This window comes from Numida meleagris, chromosome 20 (genome assembly GCF_002078875.1).
Source record: "Numida meleagris isolate 19003 breed g44 Domestic line chromosome 20, NumMel1.0, whole genome shotgun sequence".
Taxonomy (NCBI): domain Eukaryota; kingdom Metazoa; phylum Chordata; class Aves; order Galliformes; family Numididae; genus Numida; species Numida meleagris.
Window position 1 is genome coordinate 3886451 of NC_034428.1, and position 25645 is coordinate 3912095.

Genomic DNA, 25645 nt, shown 5'->3' on the forward strand with positions numbered 1-25645 from the left:
TGCTTTAGATGACTTGTCTCCTCATGTTGGCTGTGTTCTGTTCAAGAAGATAGGTGCAGCTGACAAAGGTTGGGGAACGGGGAAATGAATTATCTTGCTTCTAATGTAGTGTTCTGTGAAGCTTCATATGGTGCGGCTTCCCCAGTGGGGCTAGTTCACAAACATTACATGTATTATTGCAAAGCATGCAACATAAAGAGAGCATTTATGAAAGGGAATATCAGAGGAAACATTATCGCAGAGACCTTTATAGCCTTTCCATTATTATGGTTTAAATCTTGACATGGTCTTTATTTGCAGTGACACTGGGACCAGTAAAGAAGTGTTCTTTCTCTTCCCCTCCCCTCCCCTTTCTCCCATCTCCTTTTCTTTCTTTTCTTCCACATCCTGTTCTGAAGCTGTGGTGCAGAGATACAAATCGTTAAACATGCAAGTAGTCGGAGAGCCAGGTTTCACTTTGTGTGGAATCAGCCCCTTTTGACTCAGAAGTTGGAAACCAGATGACTCACTGTTGTGCATGTTTGTTGTTTTTAATAACTGTCGTTTTGCAAAATATGTTCAAAGCTTCAAACCATGACTTCTCGAGTAGGGGTGGCGTGTATTTATTTTTAATTTGGGAGGCTATAAGCTGGAATGCGTTTGTAGCTCCAGCCTTCCCTTAAAGTCTGAGATAAAACAACATCAGGCATTGACAGTGGGAAAGATTTTAGGGAGCATTTTTTTTCCTGTTACCTGAAAAAAAATTCATTTTCTTCATCAATTCCTTGAAAAGGGTCCAGGTGCCAAACATCTGGTGGGACTGTAGATCCCTGGTTTTTGTTTTTGTTTTTCAATATATACCCACAGGGACAGGTTCCTCAAAAGGAAAGCAGACAGATGTTTTTAATTTGTGGAGTTTTAAAGAATAAATGCCATTCCTGTTTATCGTTCCGATTTCTAACAAAATTGTCGTTTATCTCCTTTCTTTTATAGAAAACCAGCAAATGCAGTGTTTTAGTGGCAGAACTCCCTATCAATAAAATTTCTTGACAGTATAGGAAATGTGAAAATATGTACATATTTTATTTTCTAGTGATTTAGCACTGCTTTTACAACAATTTGTAAATTATAAGCCCAATATCGAGTGCTGTATGTTTGTTTGGTGGCGTACTGTGTAATTTAACCCAGGAAGTGCTGTTGTACTTTGTTGGAATTCTACAGATTTGTTCTGGAGGTCAGTTAACTCACAGTGAAAATCTATAGGCGCTCCCATCGCAGAAGAGCAGAGTGGTACCAGTATTCAGCCTGTGTGCGTGAGAGCGGAATATGCCCCTGCTTACCAAACCAGTGTGTTTTTATACAGATATAAAAGCTACATTCTGCCTCATGGTGGAATTTGCTGTGGTTGTGGATTTTCCTCCGGTTCAGCTGTCAGATTTGAATGCTTTGGAGCCCTTCCTTGGCGTGATTTATATGACCATCTTCTGCCATTGTTATTGCAGCATGGAGTGCTGCGGCACAGTTCACGGCTCCTAGCCCACCGCAGCCTGTTGCTTCTGGTTAGAGAATGAAAACCACCGCCAGTGGCTGATGGAAGGCAGAGAGTTCAAGTCTGGGTTCTGCCTTCAGTGGGAGATGGGGCATTTCTGTCACGGTGGCAATGCTAGGAGAAGCCTTATTACTGCCAGTACTCTGAGGAGATTTGGATCGATGTGCTGACTGCTCCTGGCCAGCTGCGGTCTACCTCGTTTGTTGTTCTCCTCTGGAAAGAAACAGGTTTTGTTTTTTATTTGTCAAAGTGAACGTAACGCTCGTGAAAGGCAGCGACACGGGATGCCCGGCGTGGCACGGAGGGATTGCTCGCACCCAGGAGGTGAGGAGAGCTCGGTCCTGCCCCGTGGATGCCTGACTTCCCTCTGAAGCTGCCAAGAAGGATGCTGGTTTTTCCATTTAGTTGACTGTTGTATAGACCTTAAAAGGGAAGGTTTTAATGCAGTTGGCTGCTATATAGACTGTTAAAGGGAAGTTATTTATTTTAACTGGCTGCCGTATGGATTATTGCAAGGGCATTCCTTCAGCTGCAGCTGCTGTATTGACTAGTGAGCGTGCCGGGCCGTATTGCTGGTAGCTGTCATATTGACTGTTACAGAAAAGATCTGTATTTAAGCCATAGCACTGCACTGGGATCTCCCAGGCAGGATATTAATGCTAATTCATCTGCTCACCCCCTGCTGTGAGTGTTATTTGTTTAAATCTGTAGAATCCCACAGCGCGTTTATATCCTCGCTAGAGTGAGCTCCGCTCCCTGTAATTATTTAACATTATATGCTGATATAAATTGTAACAGTTAAAGAATGGTAATGAGTAGCAAAAAAACACAAACTTAACCTTAGAAATGGCAGAGTCAGCTCTTAAAACAACAGCCAGCAACTTTCACTGTTCTCTGCCTTTTCCCAAGTCCATATGCACAGTATTGTGCATACATTACGTGTGTGCGTGTGTGTTCATGCTCGCACTGGCAGCTGTGCCAGGCAGGGCTGTAATTATGCAGAATGTACTGTGAAACTTATGCACACACTCGTAATTACATACAGTGCCTACGTACAGCAAGTTTTATCTCTCTGCAGCTCGGCTTCTTGATGGGTTGCTCTGATAGGTGCCGGAGCGGGGGCTGCCATGCTGGGAGGGCGCTGGGGTCGGCTGAGAGCCGAAGGGTGTCACTGTTGCTCCGTGCAGGCTCTGCTGGCGGTGGGTTTGTCTGGCAGTAAAAGCTGGACTTTGGAAGTAGTATTTTTGGCTATAAACATCTAAGGCATTCACACATAATTTATATGTAAAGTGCATGTCCATGCAGCTCCGCTTATGTGTGGGTGGAGTGAGTGGAGGCAGTTCCATTGTGTGCTAGCTGACTTTTTTTTTTTCCCCAGTTTCTCTTGCCTGTGATAGCATTTTTGTCCCAAACTGGCACGCAAGGTGCCCAGCTGCTGCTGCATAGCTGTTACATTCTGCTTCAGAGGCCTCTGCTGTTCATCAGCAGAGGTGACCGGATTCCTATGTGAGATCTGCCTGTGAATGTAAAAATAGGGGCAAATTTTTTAATTTTAAGGAAAAAAAATCATGGTGTGCACTGTTGTGGTGTAGAAATGACAAAATTACAGCTGGAGTAGATTTATGAAGACCTTTAGTGCTGTTGGGCTTAAAAGGTACTGTGGAAATACATTTCTAAACTGGTACGTAAGAGCTCATTGACAAAGCAGGTTTGCATTAAAGCAGCTCATCGATACCACATGAAAACTTTCACCGATTGAAAATGGAAATTAGAGAGAAAACCCACGTAAATAGCCCAGCAAATGTATTTTGAAAAGACTTCTTTGTACCCTCCGTCCCTTCCGATTTCAGGTAGGGAGTGGAAGCTGGCGTACAAGCTGAGCTTGTGCTTGATTTGCAGAGCAGCGTGATGGTCGGTTGGGCTGCGTTGGCAGCATGGACCTGTGCCAGACTTCACCACAATTCATACTGTGTCAGTTTAATAAATGCACTACTTAAATTATGAAATTACAAAAGAAAAAAGAGAATGCACTTATTCAGACTCTTAATACATTAAAAATAAGGCATTAAAACACTGCCTTTCTTTTTTTTTCCTTCCAGAATCAATAATGAACAGGAAGGGTTGTAGACATTAACAGTCATGGACATTCAAACTCTTATACATAAATTATCTTAGAAAAATGCACATAAGACTTGAATAATGTAAATACATTAATGCATTTAATAATTTAAACATTAAAGCGCATGCAGGAATTCGTGGCAGAAGCTGTTCTGAGATAAGGAACGGTCCTGGAAGTTGTGTGTCCCAAGATCGATGGCTGGTTTCTCCTTGAGAAACTCCCTGGGGAAGTTGAGCTGTGCAACCGGAGTGACCGCCTGGCCTAAGAAATCCAGGGCGTTCAGCAGCTCTTCTGCTTTTTACCTCCCGTTCTCGTTCCTCCACGCGCAGGAACACACACGTGCAGAATATCCCATGGTCCAGAAAAGGCCAGTGTGCATTTTGACGTTTCTCTTTTGCACGTGCGCTGCGATTTGACTACGAATGGGGTAAAACAGCTTCAAAGAATATCTCGGCTAGAGGTAAAATCCCAGCATCCCTACAGAAACTGCCTGCGGGAGGTCGCAAGGCTGTCTGCTTCTGTGCAGGGCAGGTAGGAAGAGCTGTTTGGACGTTATCTGGACTCTGATCTACCTGTTCTCTTGGGAGCCAGGAACATGGAGTGCTAAGTACGAAGAGCAAGATGGGGATCGTTGTCTTCCAGGGCTTTGCATGGACCTGTAATTCAGACTGCATCCCAGCTGCTGGTGCAACAGTGTCAGCTGGGGAGAGGGAGGCTTGGGGAAGTAGTGCTCTCCAGGAATGCTCATCGCTTTCTTGGAGCCCTGAAAACCATGAGGTTGGCTCCAGTGTAATAGCAGCTAAGGGGTTTGTCTTGTTCTTGCCTCTGCTCTTCTTTGGACTGAGGCACCTTCAAGACTGCAGTAGTACCTAACTAGCCTACCAGGGACCCCTCGTGCCAGGTGTTTTCCTCAGGTTTTAGAGCGATGTAATTTTTGCTGATGTGATTAGATTTGAAAGGTGTTGCAGCAACCCCTCGCCCCATATCCCGTGGCTCATGGCCTTGCTTTCTTCACCTTTTCTGCTGGGAAGAGGACAGGTGCTTTGGAGGTCATTGGTACCCCGCGGTCCCACTCACAAAGTGATGTAAGTTATCCTGCTTAGGCCTAGATACTGAAATGATGGAACTAATAAAAAAGAGCTTAGTCTGATCCCAAAGGGAGAAGAGTTGGGTTGGTTAATTAAAGGAGCCTGGCACAGGGTACCTAGTAATTATAGGTGCAAGAAGTCTGAATTTGAAGAGAACAGTACAGCTGGAGAAGGATAGGGAGGCACCCAGAACTCTGCAGGCGGTGGGCAAGAATGCAGCAAAACCAGATCTGGAAATCAGACTCTGGCAGAATTCCTTGGTGAATTCTTATTTATGCCATTTTTTAATGAGGACCTGAATCTCTCCATATGCATTTATGTTTTTGCATGCACATGCGTACATACAATTCCAGTTACACCCTATGGCTAGGAGGGTGATTTTATTAGAGACCAGAAGAGTGAGAGACAGATCTTCTAAGAGACACGGGCCTTGCCTGTAGTGGTTTGGGATAATTAATGCTGACTGCTACATTGGTTATATTATCGATGATGCTGCTGGGTCTTTATCTTGAGCATCATCTCAGCACCCATGAGTCTGTATCACTGTAGGGCAGAGCTTTTAAAGGCAAAGGGGCTGAAGCCACCAGGACCAGCTGGGAAATTGCTTCTGAAGTCTTATGTAGATGTGGGGTGGGGAACAATGCTATGTCATCACCTGCTCCTCTTTATAGTTAAGTTCCTTAAAGTAGTGTTTCTCAAAGTTAGGTTATGACCCCCAAAGGGATGCAAAAGGCTTCAAAGGAAGTCACTGAGTTACTAGCCAGTAAACAGCTTTCAACTCTTAATTGCTATCAGGAGTTCTGTTTCTCCTGGTTTGAAGAGTTAGCATTTATTCCAGTAACTTTCATTTTCCTGGAGGAGCTTGCTGCCATTTCAGCCTGAGGAATGTGGGATGAGCCACCAGGATAGATGAGTGCAAAAGGGAGTCAAGCCTGCATGAAGTTTGAGAAGCAGTGCTTTAGCAAATGTTATTTTCAAGGGACGAGATCTGCAAATGTTCCCTGAGATGGGTCTATTAACTTCACCTGATGAAAGATAAAGGCAGTTGTTTTGTCCCCAGTGGAGTTCTCAGCAGTCCCCATCTGGGGAAGGTAGGACTGTCTGTGCAGGAAAGTATCATTTGTTTTACTGCTCAGGAGTAAATAATGAGTCTAGGAGACTATAGCTCTTGTTCTACCCTTACAGCTGACTCGCTGTATGCTGGTGGATGGATCACACTAGAAAATGGAATGCCAGCTCTGAACAAGAAAAGCACCAGTTTTGTCATGGTAAAGAAGATGGTCCACAGGAGAAAATGTGAGAGTTTGACTTGTGTACTGACTTGTGTATGCGCTCCTTGGCTGTTATAAGTGTAAAACAAACAAATGTCTATTTGAGACACCTTTTTTTTTCTTTTATACATGTTGCAGTAGAATAGGGGAATGTTTATGGTCAGCTCACGTGACCTTATAGCTTCCGATCGCATGCACAAAGCCGGAGCTGAACACCTTTGATTTTCCCATTGCGAGCAGGCAGCACCCCTGTGTGCCTGGAATACATTGTGAGCCTCCCACGGCTCAGAGGGAGACGCATCCATGGTGGTAGGAAAGGGGTGTGTCCCGTGCACGTGGGAAGCTCCTGCAGGGGATTTTTCATAATCCAGGGCCTGTTGAGGAGAGGACTTGAGTGATGGGATGCTCTGGACGTGGCCTGCAGGGAAAACGGAGGAGTGGGTGGGGATCTCCCTAGGCTCTCACGGCTTAACGGCCACATTTAACTGGATTTAAGAGGCATAAGCATTTCTAGTAAGTACTGCTATATCGCAACCTGCTTTCTGCTTTTCCAGCTTTGGCTCCATGGGAGTATTCCATGCATTATCCCATTTCACAGCCTGAACTTTTGCCCCTGCTTAGGGGATTACATGGGGCAGAAATGTAAGAAGAAAGGGAACCTTGCCGCTACCCCACCCCGTTATCTCTGTAGCTCCATATCTATCTCGCTGTCAGTTCTCAAAGTGGCCAAGCCTTCTGCTTTCCAAAACCTTGCTGTGAAATTGCTGATTCAAGCAGGTAGCAACTTTAGGACTCCTTGCAGGATAAATGCCTCTTGCTTGCTCCCGTGGCACTGGGATTTCCTCTCTGATTTGTCATGCTCAGGTCTGCTAACACCCCTTGACAAAACTGGGCATGGTGTGGTGGTGTGAAGGTCACTTATAAATGCCAGATTCGTTTCCGCAGACGTGGGAGAGTAGGACAACTGAAACAGCATATCCTGCTGGGAGAAGGAGGAAGGATAGCCTGGCTCTTCCTTTCGCAGCCTCTTGTGGTGGGATGAAGGCTTTGACAGCCTAATTCAGCATTTAGAGGAAGACAGAACCAAGCAGAAAGGTTTCCCCCCACCCACTCCTTACAGCCCAGCTGTGACAAACTGTCAGATAATTAACAAATCAAGACCTCCTATTAGCCTTGTCCCTGGCGCACTGAAGCAGCTCCTATGTTGCATGTGTCCTTTAGCAAATGTCTGTACTTTATGGCTACAGAGTGAGGTAGTGAGATCGCTTCAGAAAGGCAAAGGGTTTTCTGACGTGTCAGGGTGCAGATGTTTCCAGGAGTGGAAGAAGTTGTCTCTGAAAGAAAGTGGTAGACAGTGGATGGGAGAACTGTGCTGTGAGTGGATGGGACCTACTGTAACTGCACGGTGTGGTGGTGTGGGGTGTCTTCTAGGAGTAAAGGAGTGAAAGGCGTGTGGAATTATTGAGTCCCTCTGATTTTTACAGAAAATGACATCAGTTGAAGCAGAAATTGGGAGGGTAGGTTTTTTTGTTCCAGTTTTTTTACTGAACTAACCAAGACTATAACAATTTCAAGCCAAGAAATGTGGTTTGTAGTAGAAACAGATCTAATGCTAAGACCTTAATGTTATACTGTGGGTAATATGTTGGTGCCCTTTTGTTTCTGTCTCCAAGCTGTTGAAACATCATAGATAAGCCCCAAGTAAGTCGTCTTTGCTTTAGCTCCGCGCATCTGAAGAATGAGGAAGGCTGTCAATATCCTTCTAGTTCAAGATGTTAAATACACCCAAGCCATTGGTTCCAGGGCCTAACGCATGTTAAAGGAGAGAGTGAGACCTAATTGCATCAAAGCCACTCTTAAGTTCATGTATGTGGAGCCCATCAAGCTGAAAGCATCCAGACAGCATCTGCTGTTATCAAATCACTCTTGAGTCGAGCTAATTAAAATAGAGCTTCATTTTTCTGAACCATTGTTTGGCAGGAATTCGAAACAGGTCTAACCCAATTTCTGTGTGTTTATGAGCCTTTATTATATCAAAAGTACTTTTCTGTAAATGTACAGGGCAGTGTTAAATGAATTGATCCGCACTGTATCACTGTAGATGCACTATGGACTTCCTAATGATTTCTGTTCTATTTTTTCCCCGATATACCCCAGAAAGCTTGCTTTGTCCCTTATCGTGTCATCTTCTTTCTCTCTTTTCCTTTCTATCTCACTCTCAAGGAAGTAAATGTCCTTGTATTCCTTTATTTCATATCCTCCTCCTCCACTCTGTTGGGATTTTTTTGTATTATTAAAACATTTACACATTTGCTGCCACATGCAAACGCAGAATAATAAAACAGGACTCTTCATACTCCAAACAGGAGCCGAAGATCTCTCACCACAGATTCTTACCCAGTGCTCATCCCTGCTGATCACAAGGGAAGGAGCAGAGGGGAATATAGATGTTGCTATGTTGAACCTGTTTGGTATAGTGTTTTTTTCCTTCTTTCTTTTTTTTTAAGCATTTTACATTTCAGCAGGCAGATCCCAGGTATCACCTTCCTCTTTATAATTTGCTACACACCGAATAGGAAAGTTAGAGACGTAGAAATTGCTCCCTGAAGACAGGCAGTTCTCTGGGGCATCTGAAAGCTAATTCATGAATATTTGCTGCAGAAAGAGAATACCGCACATAGGGCCAGTCAGTTCTGAGCATGTGAGTGTGACCAGCAGCCCAGTGAAACAATGAAGTCAGAAAATAACTATTTTTCTGGTACCCAGTACTTACAGTCTGAGAGCTCTTCATATCATACCATTAAGACTTAAAATTATTTCTAAGTAGTGGATTCATATAAAGGAAAAGGATCTTAAGGTTTAGCTTTAGGTTAAAATCCTGTCGATGATCTGTCGGGAAATCTCCCTTAAAAGGTAGTAAAGACTTCAGGACTTCTAAAAATAAAAGGACAAAATACGAAAAAGTAAATAGGAGAGAACAGTCCTGCAATAGCTGAAAGACAGGAAATGAGGCCTTTTAATTTTTCTGTACTTTCTGTGTAGTTTGAGGAAATTTGCTTCTTCTAACTCAATTAAGTCATGTCAGAATGGAATTTCAGTGCATATTTTGCATTTAATGCAGACTACTCTGAATGCATATACTCAGCTCCTCTGTGTAAAGCTTAAGAGCAGCACACGTAGATTGATACCGGAAGCAAGTTTGGCATTTTGCTGTAAGCAAACCGATGATAAGGTTCTGTGAGATGCTCCCAAACTTATCAAGTGTTATCTCATGCTCTGTGGTTTCAGAGAGATGAAGAAAATTGTTACTCTGAAGGTTAGTCTCCTGCTCATTGACTGTTGCTCTCTCCTGATTTCTCTTTTAAAAAATTCAAGCGAATTTAATGCTGGCAAAAAAGCAGCAGAGTCACAGTATCCAGGAAGACAAGGCCTCGGTTGGAGCATGGGCATTGCACTGTGCTTTTTGTCAAGTCTTGTAAAGGAGGCTGAGGTTGAGGGCAGTGCTGCCAGGGGCTTGGCTCATCTCGCTGTTTGCTCATCCCCTCTCTTGTCTTTTGTGACCACCAAAGTGGGCAGGGGCTGCTTGTCTGTCCACCAACCATCTTGTCAGTGCGGTTCGTTTTCCAGCAAAGGGCTACAATACAATGGCTTGGAGAGAGGAATTTTTGGTAGAACACAGCAACAGAGGTAAATCCAGACACTTTAAAGGAAGAGTAATTCAAACAATATTTCTGCTCACGTCACGGTGGGTATGGAATGAATGTGTGAGATCTAAGAGTATCTTCGTGGGCTCCCCTGCATTTCCTGCCCCTGCAATAGTTGCTGTGGCTGCTGCTGCAGGAGGAAGCTTACCATTCTAGCAAGAAGCACATGTTCTTTTTTTGTTTTACAACAACAACAACAAAGTCAAGCATTTGGTCTAAGGATCCGAAAGCCCAGGAAATGCATCTCTCGGGCTCCTCGTCAATTTGGAACCTAATGAAATATAGAAAATACTCAATAAAAGCGCCTTTATTACTTTAAATGTTTAAATGTGGAGTTTTTAGCCATCAGGTTAATGTTTTTGTATCATTTTTTGATTTGATTGTGAGCACTTTTCCAGGTATCTCTACCACTTGAGCACTAATCGGATTTCCACAGATAAACGGTGCTAGCTGCAGCCCTTACATCACTGCGTTTTTACTTCATCATTATTTGTTTTTACTGTAAAGGTTAATAAATCTTGGTATGTTTAGAGTATGAAACAAGGCAGGCAGGCTAAGAACTGCAGCACGGAGGGGCAAAGTTTATATGCTGCTTTCTCAAATCTGAGGGGTGGAAGGAGAAGCAGCGAGCCTTTTGTGGCACGTCTAATGGGCTGCTGGGTGTGTTTGTCAGCCAAGTGGCGCTCCATAATCCTGAAGATAAAAAGCGTTGATCTCTCCACTAGTTCTCAGACAGAGCTGTAAGGCATTTGAATTGGGTTACCATTGATTTAAGGTGGGGTGAGGACTCTTCAGCACGGGTCTGCTTAAAAAGGGAGACGTGGAAATTATTTAATTTTATTTAATATTTTAAAGAAAATTGGGAGCAAGTGCACCTGCGTTCCCTCTGGATTCTAAAGGAGGATCATATAGAATTCCTTAACTATTTGGATGCAGACTTTAGTCAAGATTTGGACTGCAAATAAATTTCAGTAAGAATTTACCAGAGTCCCAGCCACTCGCTGTCTCACCTGTTTGTCCAGGGAGTCATGGATTTGTTACCATTCCCATAATTTCCTGGAAGCTGAGCATGAATTCCTACTGCAGGGAAGCTGCTGCAGCATCACCCTCAGTTTCCAGCAATGTGCAAGGCCTTGTTGGCCTGGCAGGGTTAAAATAGTGTCTTTCAAACATTTCCTCCCACTTTTGGACTTTGTAGGCTTAACAGCAATTGATTGAACAGCCTGTACTTGAGCCAAAGCAGCTGTGAAGGCTGAATCTTCTTTCTTCTGTTACAAAGCCAGAATGCTGCTGTGGATGAGCGCGGTCCTGAGCTCAGTGCCAGCACCACTGCAGGGCCCGGCTCTCCCCGCAGCAGCAGTGCCCGTCCTTACCTTGGTGCTGATCCCTTGCTGTGGTGGGGACCCAGATTTCAGAGGCTGCTGATGTTCTCTGCAGCATTTGTCAAGGAAAAAGCTGCTTTCTTTTTTCCTGAAGTGAGTAATTGTTTATTAATTTTTCAGCACATAAGGCGTATAATTATGATAGTCCCTGACATGTGCTGGCTGCGCCAAGGTTTAAGGAAAACAAAAACCAGTAGAACTGCAATTTTGAACCTTCTCTGATTTTGTAGATCTTCCTGGTTTGAACCCAAATTTCCATGTCAAAAGTAGGCAGGAGCACCCTGGCTTAAGTGTAATTAGAACTAATTTTCTTGGACATTTTAATTTAGTTTAGGAAAGGAGGAGTCTTATTTGAGTGTTTCAGGAGAGAGAAGTTGGTGACCAGTATGCGTGATTTTTTTTGGTGCATGCAGGCTGCTGCATTGGAGCAGCATCCTGATTTTTTCCTGACACCTATATGCTTTGTTTCTTTAAACAGTGGATGTAACGTATCCGTGCAAAATGCCAAATTGACCCCATGGGAAAGTGAACTCGTTCTTTGTAGAATATTAATGGCTTGGGCAGCTCCGATGGAAATGTTCCCCATGTTAGCCCTTATTTTGTGTTTCGCTCCTGTTCTAGAGGAAGCGTCCTGCAGAGGTGACAGGGAAGCTCGCTTGCTTTTTGAAACTGCTCGTGCAAGTGCCTGCTTATGAATGAGAAATTTTGTGATGTGTGCTTTTTTTCTGTTGAGAACTGGACAAAGACAAGGGACGCAGCTGCTTTTGAATCTATAAAATTATTACATTTGTAATCCCCATAGATAGGCAGCTCTGGCCAATCAGATTTCTTGTCCCTTACTTACTTTTTCCCTTAATGGGGCAATTAACAGCAGGAACAGAGTGCGTGGTCTGCTCAGCCTTTATTATTTGTGTTGCAATAAGTGACTGGGAGGCCAGTTGCAGACCAGCACCAGGCACTCTGCAAACACAGGGTAAAAAGACAGTTCTTGTCCCAAAGAGCTCTAAGTACACTATTAAATTTACATTAAGGTCCTCCAGTATTCTAAGCCCTTCTCCTCTTGGTATTACTTCCCAACTGCTGTGGTTTGCATGATTTATTGGGCACCTGTCACAATTTCTAGCTTCTTTCGTGTTTCCAGCATGAAACCTTTTGTTTGCTAGGTTCTGGTGATCCAAGTAGTTTCCTCCTGTATCTCCTTTTGTGTTCTCACTTTTAGGTCTTCCATGCAGTAATGCCAGCACAGCCCATTGGCTTCAACCCTAAGAGTTTGGGGTTTTGTCGCAGGAGGGAAAACACTCTAAGATGAGTTTCCTATGGAGCTATTAAATGGAGTCCCCAGGGGTCTCTGAAATGGGATTCCCGAAAAGGGAAATTCAAGGAAGGATAGCTTGCTGATTTTTTCATGTACATTTGAGTTATTTCAGTCTGAAGCTCCGTTACTAGCTTCTTCCACAGATGGGATCTACTTTCAATTCTCTTGCATTAAATTTCAACCGTTGTATTACTAGTATTTGCCAATCTCTTGACTATGGAATTAGAAGGATCTAAGTCAGTCTGAACAATGATCCTGTTCTGCTGCTTCCCTTTGACAGACGTGGCCTTTTGGAGCCTTCAATAGCCATTCCAGCGCTCGGCACCGTTGTTAGATGTGACACAGGCTTCCTATACTTAAGTCATCTTCTAGCATGCGAATGAAGCTCCAGCAGTCCTTGTCTCTGCCCTGCAGTTAAAAGAATGAGGATGTGGTAAATTACTGCTTCGTTGCTTTTAGTCCTTGTACGTGTGCGAAGGTAGTAGTGTAAAAGAGGTTTCTTTCACCAGTGGTTGTGAGTGAGCTCCCTAGGACTGGCCATAAGGGGAGAGAAGGGAAGGCGAGAGCTGGAGATGCTGCCGTCTGTTCCCCTGAAGACTGTGTCATGCATTTTATTTAGTTGTAGAGCCACGGGATGATCTCACAGTTCTGCTGTAGTGAGCATCTTGGACACTGAGTCATTACATTCCTTTGGAGTGATTCAACTCAACAACTTGACACTTGCATTAATTTTATGGCGCAGAGCCTCAGTGATCCCTGAGCTTCCTTCTGTAAGGGAGAAACAAGATGTATAAATTGGGCGCTGTCCTGAAGAGTTACAAGATCACGTTCTCTTTAGTCAGTTCTACCTTTCCCCATCTCTCCAGCATCTTCCTTAGTTCCTGTTGAGTTGGTTTCCTAACCTGGTTGTGGCACACTGGCTTCACCCGCGCTTGGAAGCTGGATGCCCTGCCTTCTTGCATGAGACACCCACCTCCGTGTCCGTGTGTTATCTGCAGTGGTGCCGTGTGCCCAGCACCGAGGTTATTGCCATTTTTGTGCATACAGAACGTCAAATAATTTGCTGCCCGCCGGATTGCAGGCATTATCTTCCTCCCCCCCATCTCGCTCATCTTGCTGTAATTCTTTGGTGGTGCTGGGGATTTTAGGAAGCCTGCGACTTCAGTTGAGGCAGGAGTACAAAAAGGGGATTTTTTTTAACGTTTGCATTTCCTCTGAAAGTGAGATTGTATCTTTCCTTCTCAATTAAAAATTAACTCTAGAAAAAAAGGCTTGTGCTACTTATTGGTTAACATGTATCAGGGCCACGTTATCAGTTCAAGGCACGGAGTTTGCTGCTGTGCTTGTGTTTCTCACAAGGTGTTTTCCCGTCGTTTATCGCTGCCTGCAACAGTTTATGTGGGGTTAAGCCTGGTGCTACAGCGTCTCCTTTGGAGATGTTCCTTTCAGAGTTACAGGCATACAGAGCACGTTCCCTCTGTGTCTAAGTGCAGTTATTGTGCGCTTCTTTTCAAGCATGGCAGAGGGTTCTTGTTCTCCGTAGTTTTATGCACGTATTACCTGACCGAGTATTATTTCTGATAAAAAGAGAGGAATTTTGTCAAGATGTCCACTCTGTTCTAAATTGAATCAGAAGCAACTGAAGATGGCAGAGATATTTCACTTTGAAAGGTGACTACTACGCGGGCGAAGTTGCTCCTTTTCATAAGGGCTTTCATTCCATATATCATCGTGTTTTAAGAGAGACTTGGGTCAATAATACCATGCTTTAGAATTCCCTAAATACATATTTACACAATAGACCTTAAAATATATTAGTCTATCATGTCAGCTCCTGTACACTTCTATCAGAGATGTTTTATGTCCTTAACATATGATACAATAAAACTTTATTTTATGTAGCGTTTTTCATACAAATTGTATCCTGAGATGCATCGTGGGGTTAAATAAGACTCTCACAAGGTTAAAATTAAAGAAGCTGGAGGGTGCAGGAAAATTAAGGGGTTTGCATGGGAAATATTTATGTAAGTCAACAGTGCGAATCTGCAGGGAGAGGACGCAGAGCTGGGAGAGCGCGGCTGTGGTGCACGCTGCCCGCCGGGTCCCGGGGAGGGCGAGGGGTGCGAGGAGAGAGGCGGGGAGGTCGCGGGCAGCTGGGGGAGGAAACGCGTGTGCGCTCCTGGAACAAAGAAACCGAGAGCGGGGCTGTGCGGGGACCCTTCCGAGAGAGAGCGGCAGACGAGGAGAGGGGAACGCCTGGGGAAGGGAGGGCGGGCGGCCGGGGCCGCGGCGCGGAGCTGCGCTGTGCGCGGGCTCCATGGCAGCGGGCGGGCGGGCCGCGCTGTGAGGGCAGCCGGGCTCGGCTCGGCTCGGCTCGGCTCGGGCTGCTGCAGCCCGCTCTCGGAGCGGCGTTTCTTGGTCACCCCGCGAATGTAAATGAAGCAAGGTTTTTGTGTATGTGATAATTATAGATAAATGTATTTAAAGTAGATTTGGATTTTGTAGTCCTCGGGAAAAAAAGAGGAAGAGTAATTTTTTTCCCCCCCGTCCCTGTCATGTGTTCATTTTAATGAGCAATTTTAAAAAATTGAAAATAAAAGAGGAAAATGAATAGGTGTTGAACCAGCCTGTGATATGTAAATGCCAACTAGTAATTACCTAAAACCTCAATTTTCTTTCTGTTTCATCTTGCAAAACATTTCATTTCCACCGAGTGAAAACACTTCATTTGGGCCCGGCTGCCGGAGCTGCGGCGCGCCTCGGCTAGGGGGAGTCCTGGCTCCGCGCCTCGGGGTGCCGGCCTGCGGGGGGCGGTGGGACCGCGGGCGCTGCCCCGGCGCTGCCGCCTTCCGCGTGGATCCCGTTACCGGCGCTGTCCGCTGCCCGAGCCTCTGGGCCCTTTGCGTTTGCCCTTCGCGGTTGTTACGACCCCTTTTTTGGTCGCTGTTCTTTTGCCTCGTAGTCCTGGGTCCTTCATCTCGGGTTTGGTTTGGATCTCGTTTGTTTTTTGCTTTTCTCCTCTCTGGTTCCGACTCCTGCGAATGTTGCTTCACATTGCATTCGTTTTTCTCTTTGCTGTATTTTACATGAGGGCTTTATTTTCTTATTTAAAAACTTTTCTCTGCACAACCTTGAGATTGGCCAAACTTTGTCTTTTTCTAGGTTATCTTGCAATAGAAACAAATTCCCAATTGTGCTCAGTTTTGTGAAAATTTCAGTGGAAATGGAGGAGCTTTGGGGAGTTCCTCTCCCCAGGCTGACCCCTGGCAATCTCTTGGGGGGAGCGCGGTCCCCATGGCAAACCCACGGGGCTCCCAGGGCAGCGCTGGGAAGGGCTCATCCTGCGAGGAGCACGGCGGTGTCCCAGGACCCGGCCCCGCGAGCTGTGCCTGGAATTGCGAGCACAGTGCCTCTTTAGTGAGATATATGGCTTCATAATTAGCCCCTTGCATTTTTTCACGAGTGCTAGCATCAGCGTTCTATGATGTGTTTCTCTGATTAACAGCTGCTTTGCAACTATATCCGTGTGCCGCCGATAACGATGTTTGTCAAGTTAGTCCTGACAGAGCACTGATTTCTTGCTAAAATGCAGCATTTCTGTTCGAAGGGGTTTTCTTGCTCGTCGCAGCGCCAGGCTTTTAAGTCAGCCCTTGTTAAAACGTAAGTTGGCTTTAGCCTGACGCTTGTTAACAGGATTCTGGGTATCTCCTTTAGAGTAGGAGTGCAGAAACCTTTCACAGACAATTTAATCTTCTGAGCCTTGCAAACGTACAGCCGTACACTGAGGGGGTGTTGCTGTAGGCTAATATATTGATCAGTTCCATTTGCCCTATAGCAGTGGCCTTCTGCTCTGGCTGAAAGAGGCTGAGTGTTTGTTGATACTGCCATATTACTGTTTTTTAATATACTGGGAAAAAAATTAATTCCAACTTCTTTTACATACGTCATGTATATTGCCAGTGTTGATTGCTTCCGCACATGTAATGTAAACTGTCTGTGCATAGTTCATGGCCTGTGCCGCCTCTGCTTAATGAAAAGAAGTGTTGCATTTAAACAGATACAGATCCACTCAGAAAGACAAAATACCATCCCCTGCAACGTATAATTCAGCCCCAACCTTTACATCACAGGTCATCTCAAAGTCTCAGTCTATCAACAAACGCTGTTTAGTAATAACCTACGGAGGGCTCCCAGTATTGGGAAATGGATGAGAGCTCTTACTGGCTGCACTCCCGGTGGCTTTCGATTCTCTTTTCCATATGGACCTCTGTGACCAAATCTGTGGAGCTTTTAGTGATGAGGGTATTTTGTTTTCCATTTTTGTCAGTTGTTTGGGGTTGTTGTTTTTTTCTTGTTTTTTTTTTTTTTTTTTAGGTGGTGGAAAGTAGGCATTTGCCATTGCATTTTAAATTTCACGGTTTATTTTTCTAATGCAAGTAACTGATAAAGTAGCTCAGATTGCTTTCCTGCAGCGTTGAGCATACTAAGAAGTGAGGTTGATTTCCCCATTAAGACAAAAGGGAGGGGAATTAGGATCGAGGGACCTTGGCTGTAACGTCGAAGTGCCGTGCTTTGGCCCAGAATTTCACCGGCTTGCTGCACTCCCACAACATCTGCAATAAAGTTCCTGTCTCCGTTTTATATCTTTGACATTGAAGCAGAATATTTGGCCTGAATTTATGTAATTTGGCCAGGCGCAAATATAATCCATGAATAGTCGCATTCATCTTCTAATTAGAAAATCAAACCGTGGGATAAGACCTGCAGCAGGGTTCCGCCCACCAGCACCAGTCAGAAATCCGTCCGTGAGCACCGTGTCACCCAGGAGCAGCGCGCATCTCCGGCATTAACTGGCTTTTGAACACCAGCTATGCTATTAAGTGAAACATGTAACTGATCCTCTAGATGAAACCAGTTTGCTGGCCAGTGTGTGCTGGCAGTCTAAGAATCACAGTAGTGATACAATGCACATTATTTGGCAGTGTCCTAATACCAGAAAAATTCAGAGAAGCGTTACAAACGCTACAGAAATAGGACAGAGCAATGTTACCAGCTGAGTCAGAGTGCTATTTGCTGCATGATTTTTCCAGCTATACGCAGGGTTGCAAAGTCCTCATCTTCTCCCTTTTCTGATTTTTTAAATTATGGGCTGCAGTTGCCCTTGTTTATGCAACGAAAATGATCCATGGAAGGCTGGAAAGTTCCTGGCTACGCTTGTTGAAAATATTGGCATTCTGACATGGCCAGAATTGGTTCTTGAGTTGCTCACGTATACGAGATGAATTAGGGAAATGCAGAAGTTTCAGCTCAGCCTGCAGGAGGAAATGCAGACACAAATACGAGCAGGACGGGCTTCTCGGAAGGAGGAGTTTGGGTTTTTTTTTAATAAAGTTTGTTATTGCCTGTAATTTTATTTTGTTTAAGATTAAACACTTTGTGAATAATGCAGGAAATGATGCAGGGAAGAGATAAACCAGAAGTTTATTTTGTAGCGAATTTTACTACCAAAATGTTTACATTTTTTACTAGGCAAAAATAAGTTTTATTAAAGAGTTAGAATCAATAAAATGTTAAAAGGGTTGTGATTAAAATAGCACAATGAAAAATACCGTTCATTTCTCACAGGCTTTTTTTGTGCTTAAAACCTGATAATTAAAGCTGAGAGCTCGCTGGATTCCAGGTCTGCAGGCCTTTTGTGCCTGTGTCTCCTGCTCGCTGAACGTGGGAGGGAGTGTTGAGGAGTTCCTGAAGAAACAAACAAGTAATTACTGTTAGGAGGAAAGTGGGTTTGATATGTTCTCCTATCTGCTGGTTTGCTCATTTGGGCATCTTTCTTATTCAGCATATTACCTGAAGGTTATTAGTTTGTGTGCTTCGTATCCCTGCATCCGGCACAGCAATATCAGCGCCGTTTAAATATGTGATTTGCCTGTCACCTGTGTTTCAGCCAGAGAGAGATCAAGCACACGTAAATGAAACCGAAATGTGCTTTACGTGGGGTGCTGTGCTGTGGTGTTTTATGGTTCAAAATCACTGAATGTAAACTTAAAAAAAAGAATAATAATGAAGGAAAACAAGAAAAGGAAAAGAATGAAAAATATCTCCTTCATTTTATCCTCCCAACTTCAGAGTGCGCTGGGACTTTGTCAAATTCCCGTTAAAATAAATATGTCAATTTCATCTCTCTTCCAAATTCATTTATCATGCTTTTTTAAAAGGTGTTTTCTGCTTTACCTGATGTTTAAATTGGATTCTCTCGTTTATGCTGTTCTTTGCTGTATCCCCCATGTTTTCCTTAAATGAATTAGTAATGACAGCGTACTCCATCATACCCTCTCTACAGCCACTTTAAGGGAAGCCTGGTGATCTAAACCTTTTAACCTATTAAAGATGATTTTCCCCAATTGAATCAGACCCACCACAGGTGTAATAACTAATCATTTAAACTACACCTGCTATTATGTATTTTTAAGCCATTATGTGTGTTGGATAGATGATAATTCATGTTTATTGCATTGTCCAATGGATCCGTTTTGCCTACACTAGCCTGATTAATGTATTTAAAGAAATAAGAGATGCAATTTAAAAAAAAAAAAAAAGAAACATTGATGGAATGCACTGAGGAGTACATTGAAAGTGCCATTAAACCCATCAGAACTTTGCTCTCTGACCAGAAATGCATATTCGAAGGGTTTGATTCAAACACAGAATGAAACTTAGTGATTTCAGTAGTGATGCTATTTTTCATTCTTCTGCTGTGAAATTTTGTGAGAACCTTTTTGGAAATGAATTCTTGAAACTGTTTGAAGTTGAATTCTTCAAGACTTACCTAACACAGCTCTAACGTATGCCACCATTTTAGGCGAAGGCGTAGGGCACTGTTTGGGGGGGAAAAAAAGCTCTTCTTTGGAAATGCACGGTTATTTTTAGCTAGAGTGGAAGGAATTCATCTCTTCCACTGGTTCACGTGGAAGGGTCCATCGCCGAAGTGCTGTTAACTTCAGGCACATTATTCTCCTTGATGCCACAGCCAGAACAGATGCCTTTGTACAGAAGTAAATTGAATCAGCTGTTCTCCACCAGTGCAGCAACATGTAATAACGTGTGTAATCATATAGGAGGGTATGTGGAAAGTTGACCTCTGCCACATGAACAAAAAAAGGAAATACCTTCCACTGGCACTAAACCCTAATGCAAAAAACTGATGCTATTGTTTTTGATGTCATTCAGTATTATCCCAGACTTCATCCTTTGTTTGGATAAGTGGTTTGTTTTAAGTGCTATGACACCTTAAAGAAGCACGTAGAGGAAGTCAGTCATTAGACAAAAATAATCTGTGATTTCTACCAGGGTGGAACATGACGTGACTGCTCGCCAAACCGTTTATGTCATGAAAAGTGACTTTTTTTGGATTTTTTTTCTGTTGTTGCTGTGTGATCCAAAACATGGGAAGTTGCTTCTTTTCCAGGCATGATGAGCTAAGGTTTATTTATTGCTGGCAGTTAAATTGGAATGATGGCAGAAAAGGCCTAAATCTCTTAGAATCTGCGGGGAGCGGTCAGGTAGAAAAGAAGTATTCTTCCTAGTTACAGGCTGCTGTTGCAGATCACGTGTAATGTTTAGAGGTTGCCATCAGCTGTAGGAGCCAGCTGAGGTAAGAAGATCACTATAAATGACAGAAACCTCCAGGAGTCTTAATGGAGACTTTTGTACAGGTTGAGCTGCTGAAAGAGCAATTCAAAAAGAAACTTCTAGGTTGAAATGCTGTAATTGTTGTGATGAGAGTGGAGCCACAAGCTCTGATGTTCACTGAACTATTTCTGAAATTGGATTGGCGTCAGCTCCAGACTCTCTCCATGTGTTAGATGCAATGCCTTACTTTGCAGTACGGAATGCAAAATGAGACGTATGAATCTGACCATTCCTAACTTCAGTCTTTTTCTCTCTTCTCTTTCTCCAATCCTCCTGACCTCATCAGATTGTGACAGCAGTGAAATTTTTACAGAATCCCCGAGTCCGCCAAAGTCCAATTGCAACCAGAAGAGCATTTCTGAAGAAGAAAGGTATGGACTCTTTAAGTCTGTGGTCTCCTGATAATGGGGGAGTTTGAGTTAGGGGTAAAGCTGAGGAGTGTTGCTATGGAATATTGGATGCAAAGGGCAAAGCAGGTAGTCTGTCTGAGAAAAAGATGTGAAGTTTCTAAGAAATACCACTCTCTTTTCTTCCATACTGACTAGAGCAATATTGTCGCCAGATGTGGAATTGTAAAATACAGAAGACACATTGAAAGTTCTCACGTTAACTGTTATTGCATGTTTTCTGAGATGAGGACGGTTTGGAGTTGTGGACTAGTTGATCAGTTCTAGCCTTAATGGCATTGGCTTTAGAATGGCCAACTTCAGGGTGAAAAGGTCGAATGTTTCTGAAGAGAGCCAGGCAGAGGAGTGAAGGGCAAAGGACTTTGTGAAAGTAAACAAGGTCAGGGTAAGGTCGAGCTCGAGGTCAACCCGGCTTTCAGGCTGAAATGGTAAGCTGCTGGCTGAATTTCCTTGTTTTCTGTAGTAGAGACAGAACAGATCCTGACAAATTCTGCATTGTCTTAGACAGGTGGAACATACTTTTTCCATTGCCTACTTGGGAATTTATTTTACTTTCTGACTCTTAAAGAAACTACTTTTTGCTTGTTATTTTTCTTTATATTAAAGTTTATAGCTTACAGTGCATTTCAGGTGAAGTTCACTCCGTATTATGTTCCCTTCCATTTTGTGCTACATTTCTAGGACTATATTGCTTATATCTTTAATGTAAGATCTAAATAATAAGGACAATCTTACCTTGGAGTTAATTACATTCACTGTGGAACACTTAAAGCAGTTGGAACAATACTCGAAATACGAACTCCAAACATCAGAGGGGGGCGACCCATGTGAACACTGAAGATGTGAGTGCTACAGAGCACATCAAATTCTATAGCCCAAGATCTTGGGTTTTGAAAAGTAGAGAAGCCTGTGGAACATATATTAACCTGTTAGAGGATATGAACTATTTATTGAGATGCCTGAGACCTGATATCATGAGATGGAGAGTTTAAGAATATGTATCGCTCTGCTCATCTTGAACACCAAAGGACGTAGTAGGCCATGGCAGTTCTGTGTTTTAGCAGTGTTGTCATGACAAGTCGTTCACGGGTACATCAGTTCTACTGTGATCGTCCCACTGCTTGTCCTAGTGCCAGTTAGAAAGTGTTCCAGCCACATGGTTAGGTATGTTGCTTGCCCTGCCCTGCCATCAGGATGGCATTAAAATTTGGAGCCTGTTGGCCGCTGTGCTCCATGAGTTTTTCCTTGAAATATGTGGACCTACAGGGAGTAATTAATCATAAAAGCTTGGGGATTTCAACTCTATCATCGAAGCAATGAAGCAAGGGAAAGCTGAGCCTAAAAGCTGTGCTGATTACCCGGGGTAACCTGATACAAAATCTATTGTTGCCGAGAGATCCTTAGCCCCCAGTATATCGTGCAATATTATAACTGCCTGATCTTCTCCTGTGCTGACAATGACCAGTTATTCCTCATTTTCTCTCTCAACACAGCTGGGTTAGAATTTCATTTGCAGAAGGTATTTAGAGCAATTTAGAGACAAATGTCTCTGGTGTTTGCTCTGCACTTCCCCACCGCAGGCTTCGCTGAACAGTTTTTAGTATCAGGAGCTCCATCTAATCTGTTTAATTTTAATAAATCCCTGACTGGGAGAAGAGGAAGGGTGGGGAGATGGAGGCAGAGAGAAACTGTGGCCCGACTAATACTTCTTATGAATTACTTGTCTAATAATTACTAAACAGCAGAAATGGTTGGGTATAGCTGTTTGTATACTCCTGTTTGTTAATTAGCTCTCCTTCCCTGTGTGCTAATTATTTGTTTGAAAACTTAACAGTAGGAGGTGGGAAGGAGCAGGGTCCAGTCGTGCTTGCACCCAGCAGTCACTGGAAATGCGGCCATATGGAACCTGAGCGCTGAGCTTACAACGCGATCCCTGTCCAGTGCTCGAGAGCAAAGGGTTCGTGCTGTCATTGTATCTGTGTGCTTTGGCAGAGGGGGGCAATTCTTCCTGAAACCTTTGTATTGTGGATAAATCCAGTCCTTGGGTAAACGAGAGATGACTTGGCTGTTCCTGCAGTCATTGTAATCCCAGTGGTTATCCCCATTCACAGAAAGTTGGACTGTCTGCTAGAGAAGTCTTCACTGTTTGTCCAAAAAGCATTTTAAAATAGAGAAATCGTTTAAGTTAAAAGAGTTTATGTAAAAATAAATGTTGCAGGGAGTCATGCAGAGATACCCTTCTGGTTTCCTCACGGCTACTCTGGCACAGGCTTCTTCCAGCAGAACTTGACAGTTAAGAGAGAGCTTTAGCCTTTTTATGGCACTGGTTCTGGTTAAAAACTGGACCTGAGTCTGGGAACGCAGGGGGAGGCCAGGTGCCCTGCCCCTGCAGCAGCCTCTTGCTGCCCCAGCTACAGCCTGTGTGAGCTGCAGGAGTAGGGCTGGAGCGTGAGCTATGGGTGAGCTTTCAGGTCCTGCAACCTTTTTGCCTAAGAAGTTTCCTTTCCGAGACTTGCAGAGATGGTTCTGCTTTGAATTACGATTTCTTTTTCTTCTTCTTTTTTTTTTTAATACACATCTCTTACCTAAAAATTACCTACAAAATCAAATCTTACTTTCTTATAATATTATTTAATATAGGAACTGAAGTTCTTACTACATTTCACCAGCTGGACTGGGTCTGTTTCCTTGTGAAACAGTAGTTGCTGCAGCTGAAAGTAGCCTTTCCTGGTTCCTCACAGGTCGGGGGTTTGCTGAACTGCTCCCAGGAACCTGGTCTGACTCTGCTGATGACAGCTGGGAGAGTAAGGGTGTCCTCCATTTGTTAAAAGGTCTTTCAGAAGTCCAATGAGATTTCTGTGTTGTCTTGAGCACTTCTAAATTCCCAAATACAGAGACATTAATGAGAAACATGAAGTTATTAGAATCATTTATCATTTTCTTTGAAGCTTACACTGGCATTTTGTGTAATTTATGACATTTCCTCCTTTTTATCATGAACTTCTTCAGATGAAGGGAAAAACAGCTGTTTCCCTTCAGAGTATCTGAAAGAAAAGAAAGAAAAAAAGATGCTGTTTGTTTTTTGTCCAACTCGCTGATTCTGCTGATGACATGCCACAGAATCAGCGGCGCCTTGGGAATAATTAGACAACATGTGGGGCTTAAACCCTTGTGGAAATGTGTCTGTCATCTAACCGTTGTGCCTCAGATGTCCCGTATTGCTCAGCTACCCATGCACTAACTCATGTGGCTTGTTAATGTTGTGTACTCCAAATCTGTAACTTCTGGCAAGATGGTTGGGGTGGAAGTGCACGATGCATGTGGAGGTCCTTTATTCAAGGTGCCGGTCTTGTGGGGCAGGGAAGGGAGTAACTGCTAGGTTATAACTTCTCATGTAGCCTTGGATGAGGCATTTTGTCCTTCGTTGCTTGCTCTCTTCATTTGTAAAATGAGTGCAGCGATGCCTTCCTAGTGTGGGATTGTGGCAAAAAGCACACAAGGAGCTCAGAAGTTAGTTACAGGTGAGTGGAATTGCAGCGAGAGGAAGTAAATGTATTGTTGCTGGGTTAAATTGGTTGGGAAAGGGTCCACTTGGAAGGCTGAGCAGTTTTGAGGAGACATGCTACCTGGTTTAGTTTTTTTGTGTATGTATATATACAAAACTCTTGCTTGTCAAACTCGTGCTTGAATGTACTGGAGGTTGCTGGGAGTGTTGCCCTTTTACTGTTGTGTTGTCTACTAATCTGTTTCATTACTTGGACAGATAGGAAAAGAATTACTACACAGTATTTTCATGTGGATCTTGCACAGTTTTTGCAGTGTATCAGGGCTAGCATCAAGATGTCAGGCTGTGGCAATTCCTGAAGAGATGAATAAATAATTTAATTGTACACGGCCCTTCGCAATTAGAGCTCAAAGATACCTGACTCCCTGGAAAGAAATGCTGTCAGCCCCAGAATCTCCAGTAGAAAACCAACTGAATTTTCTTCTTTCTGTAGCCTGCATTCTTGGAAGTTGAACCCTGTCTTTTCCTCTTTGCCAATGAAACCAAAGTGGATCACCTTGAGGACCTGAGAGAAGGGGGCACAGCCTGCTGCTAGAGGGCTTTAAAGGAAGTAAATTCTTCAGCACATTTCAATTTAACCCTCTTTTATTACTTTTCTTTTTTATAATTTAAGTCCATTTCATGAGGCAGTTTGCATGTCCTTGAATGGAATCTCGTTACCATGAAAGCTTTTTTAGCATTGATTTCATAACAGTCTTAATTTAATAGCGCCGTCATTACTGAGAAGCCCTGAGAGTGAGGCCCTAGCTTTCCAGGTCAGTGACCTTTTAATTACAAACCTTGTTCTGATGGCCAGGTTATCGACTGGACAGCTCCCAGCTTCTCCCCCCAGTATGAAGATGAAAATAACTGCCTTTCCTCCCCCACTTCCAGAAAAGGGAGGAAAAGAAAAGTAACCTCTTGTGTTTCCAAAATTAATTTTCTCCTTCAGCTTTACTTTGTAATTAATTCTTTAACGTGTCTTAGTGAAGCTCAGACAGTTTTTACAAAGCTTTTTCTACAATGCAAGCTGATAGAGTCCAGCGACAATTCATGCAAAAAACTGTAGTTAGTAACCTGTGTTGTCAAGATACCTATTTGGACCAGCTAGCTAGAGCCCTCCAAAGCTTATGCTTCCCTTGAAATGACCAGTTTTAATACAAGAATGTGTGATTAGGCTATAAGTGTAAAGTATTAAAGGAATGCTAGATGACTTGTCCTTCTCTTCAAACATGCTGGCAGGATATGGATTAAAAGATAGTGAAAAAAAGGAATGAAGGCCTGACTTAACTGCACAACTGATTGTGTGAGTGAGCATTTGTCCTGTTTTGTATGTGCAGGTTGGGTAGCTTGTCCTCTGGTTGTCTGATGAGTGGTCTGTGCCAGTGCCTGGGTGGACCTCATCGCTTGCACGTGCAAAGCTGCAAGTGAGACCTGGAATTTAAAAAAAAAATTGCAAGAATGTACTTAGTGTATTTAAGCATCTAGAACAACCTGCTTTGGCGCAAAATGAGAGAAAGTCTGCTTTGCTGGTAGAACCAGGGAGTGTATGCTTTCTGATTATTAAAGGAGTTTGGAACAGGTGTTCAAGTAGC

The 25645-nt window shown here is 43.5% G+C and overlaps 1 protein-coding gene across 1 annotated transcript in view; it reads left to right on the forward strand.

Moving 5' to 3' along the window:
- The window catches only part of PEX14 (peroxisomal biogenesis factor 14), a 74238-nt gene that overhangs the window by 13394 nt on the left and 35199 nt on the right, over window positions 1-25645 (forward strand). The window contains exon 3 of the mRNA XM_021374640.1: window positions 20386-20470. Coding sequence (XP_021230315.1) covers window positions 20386-20470 — 85 coding nt within the window. The remainder of the gene's footprint in view (window positions 1-20385; window positions 20471-25645) is intronic.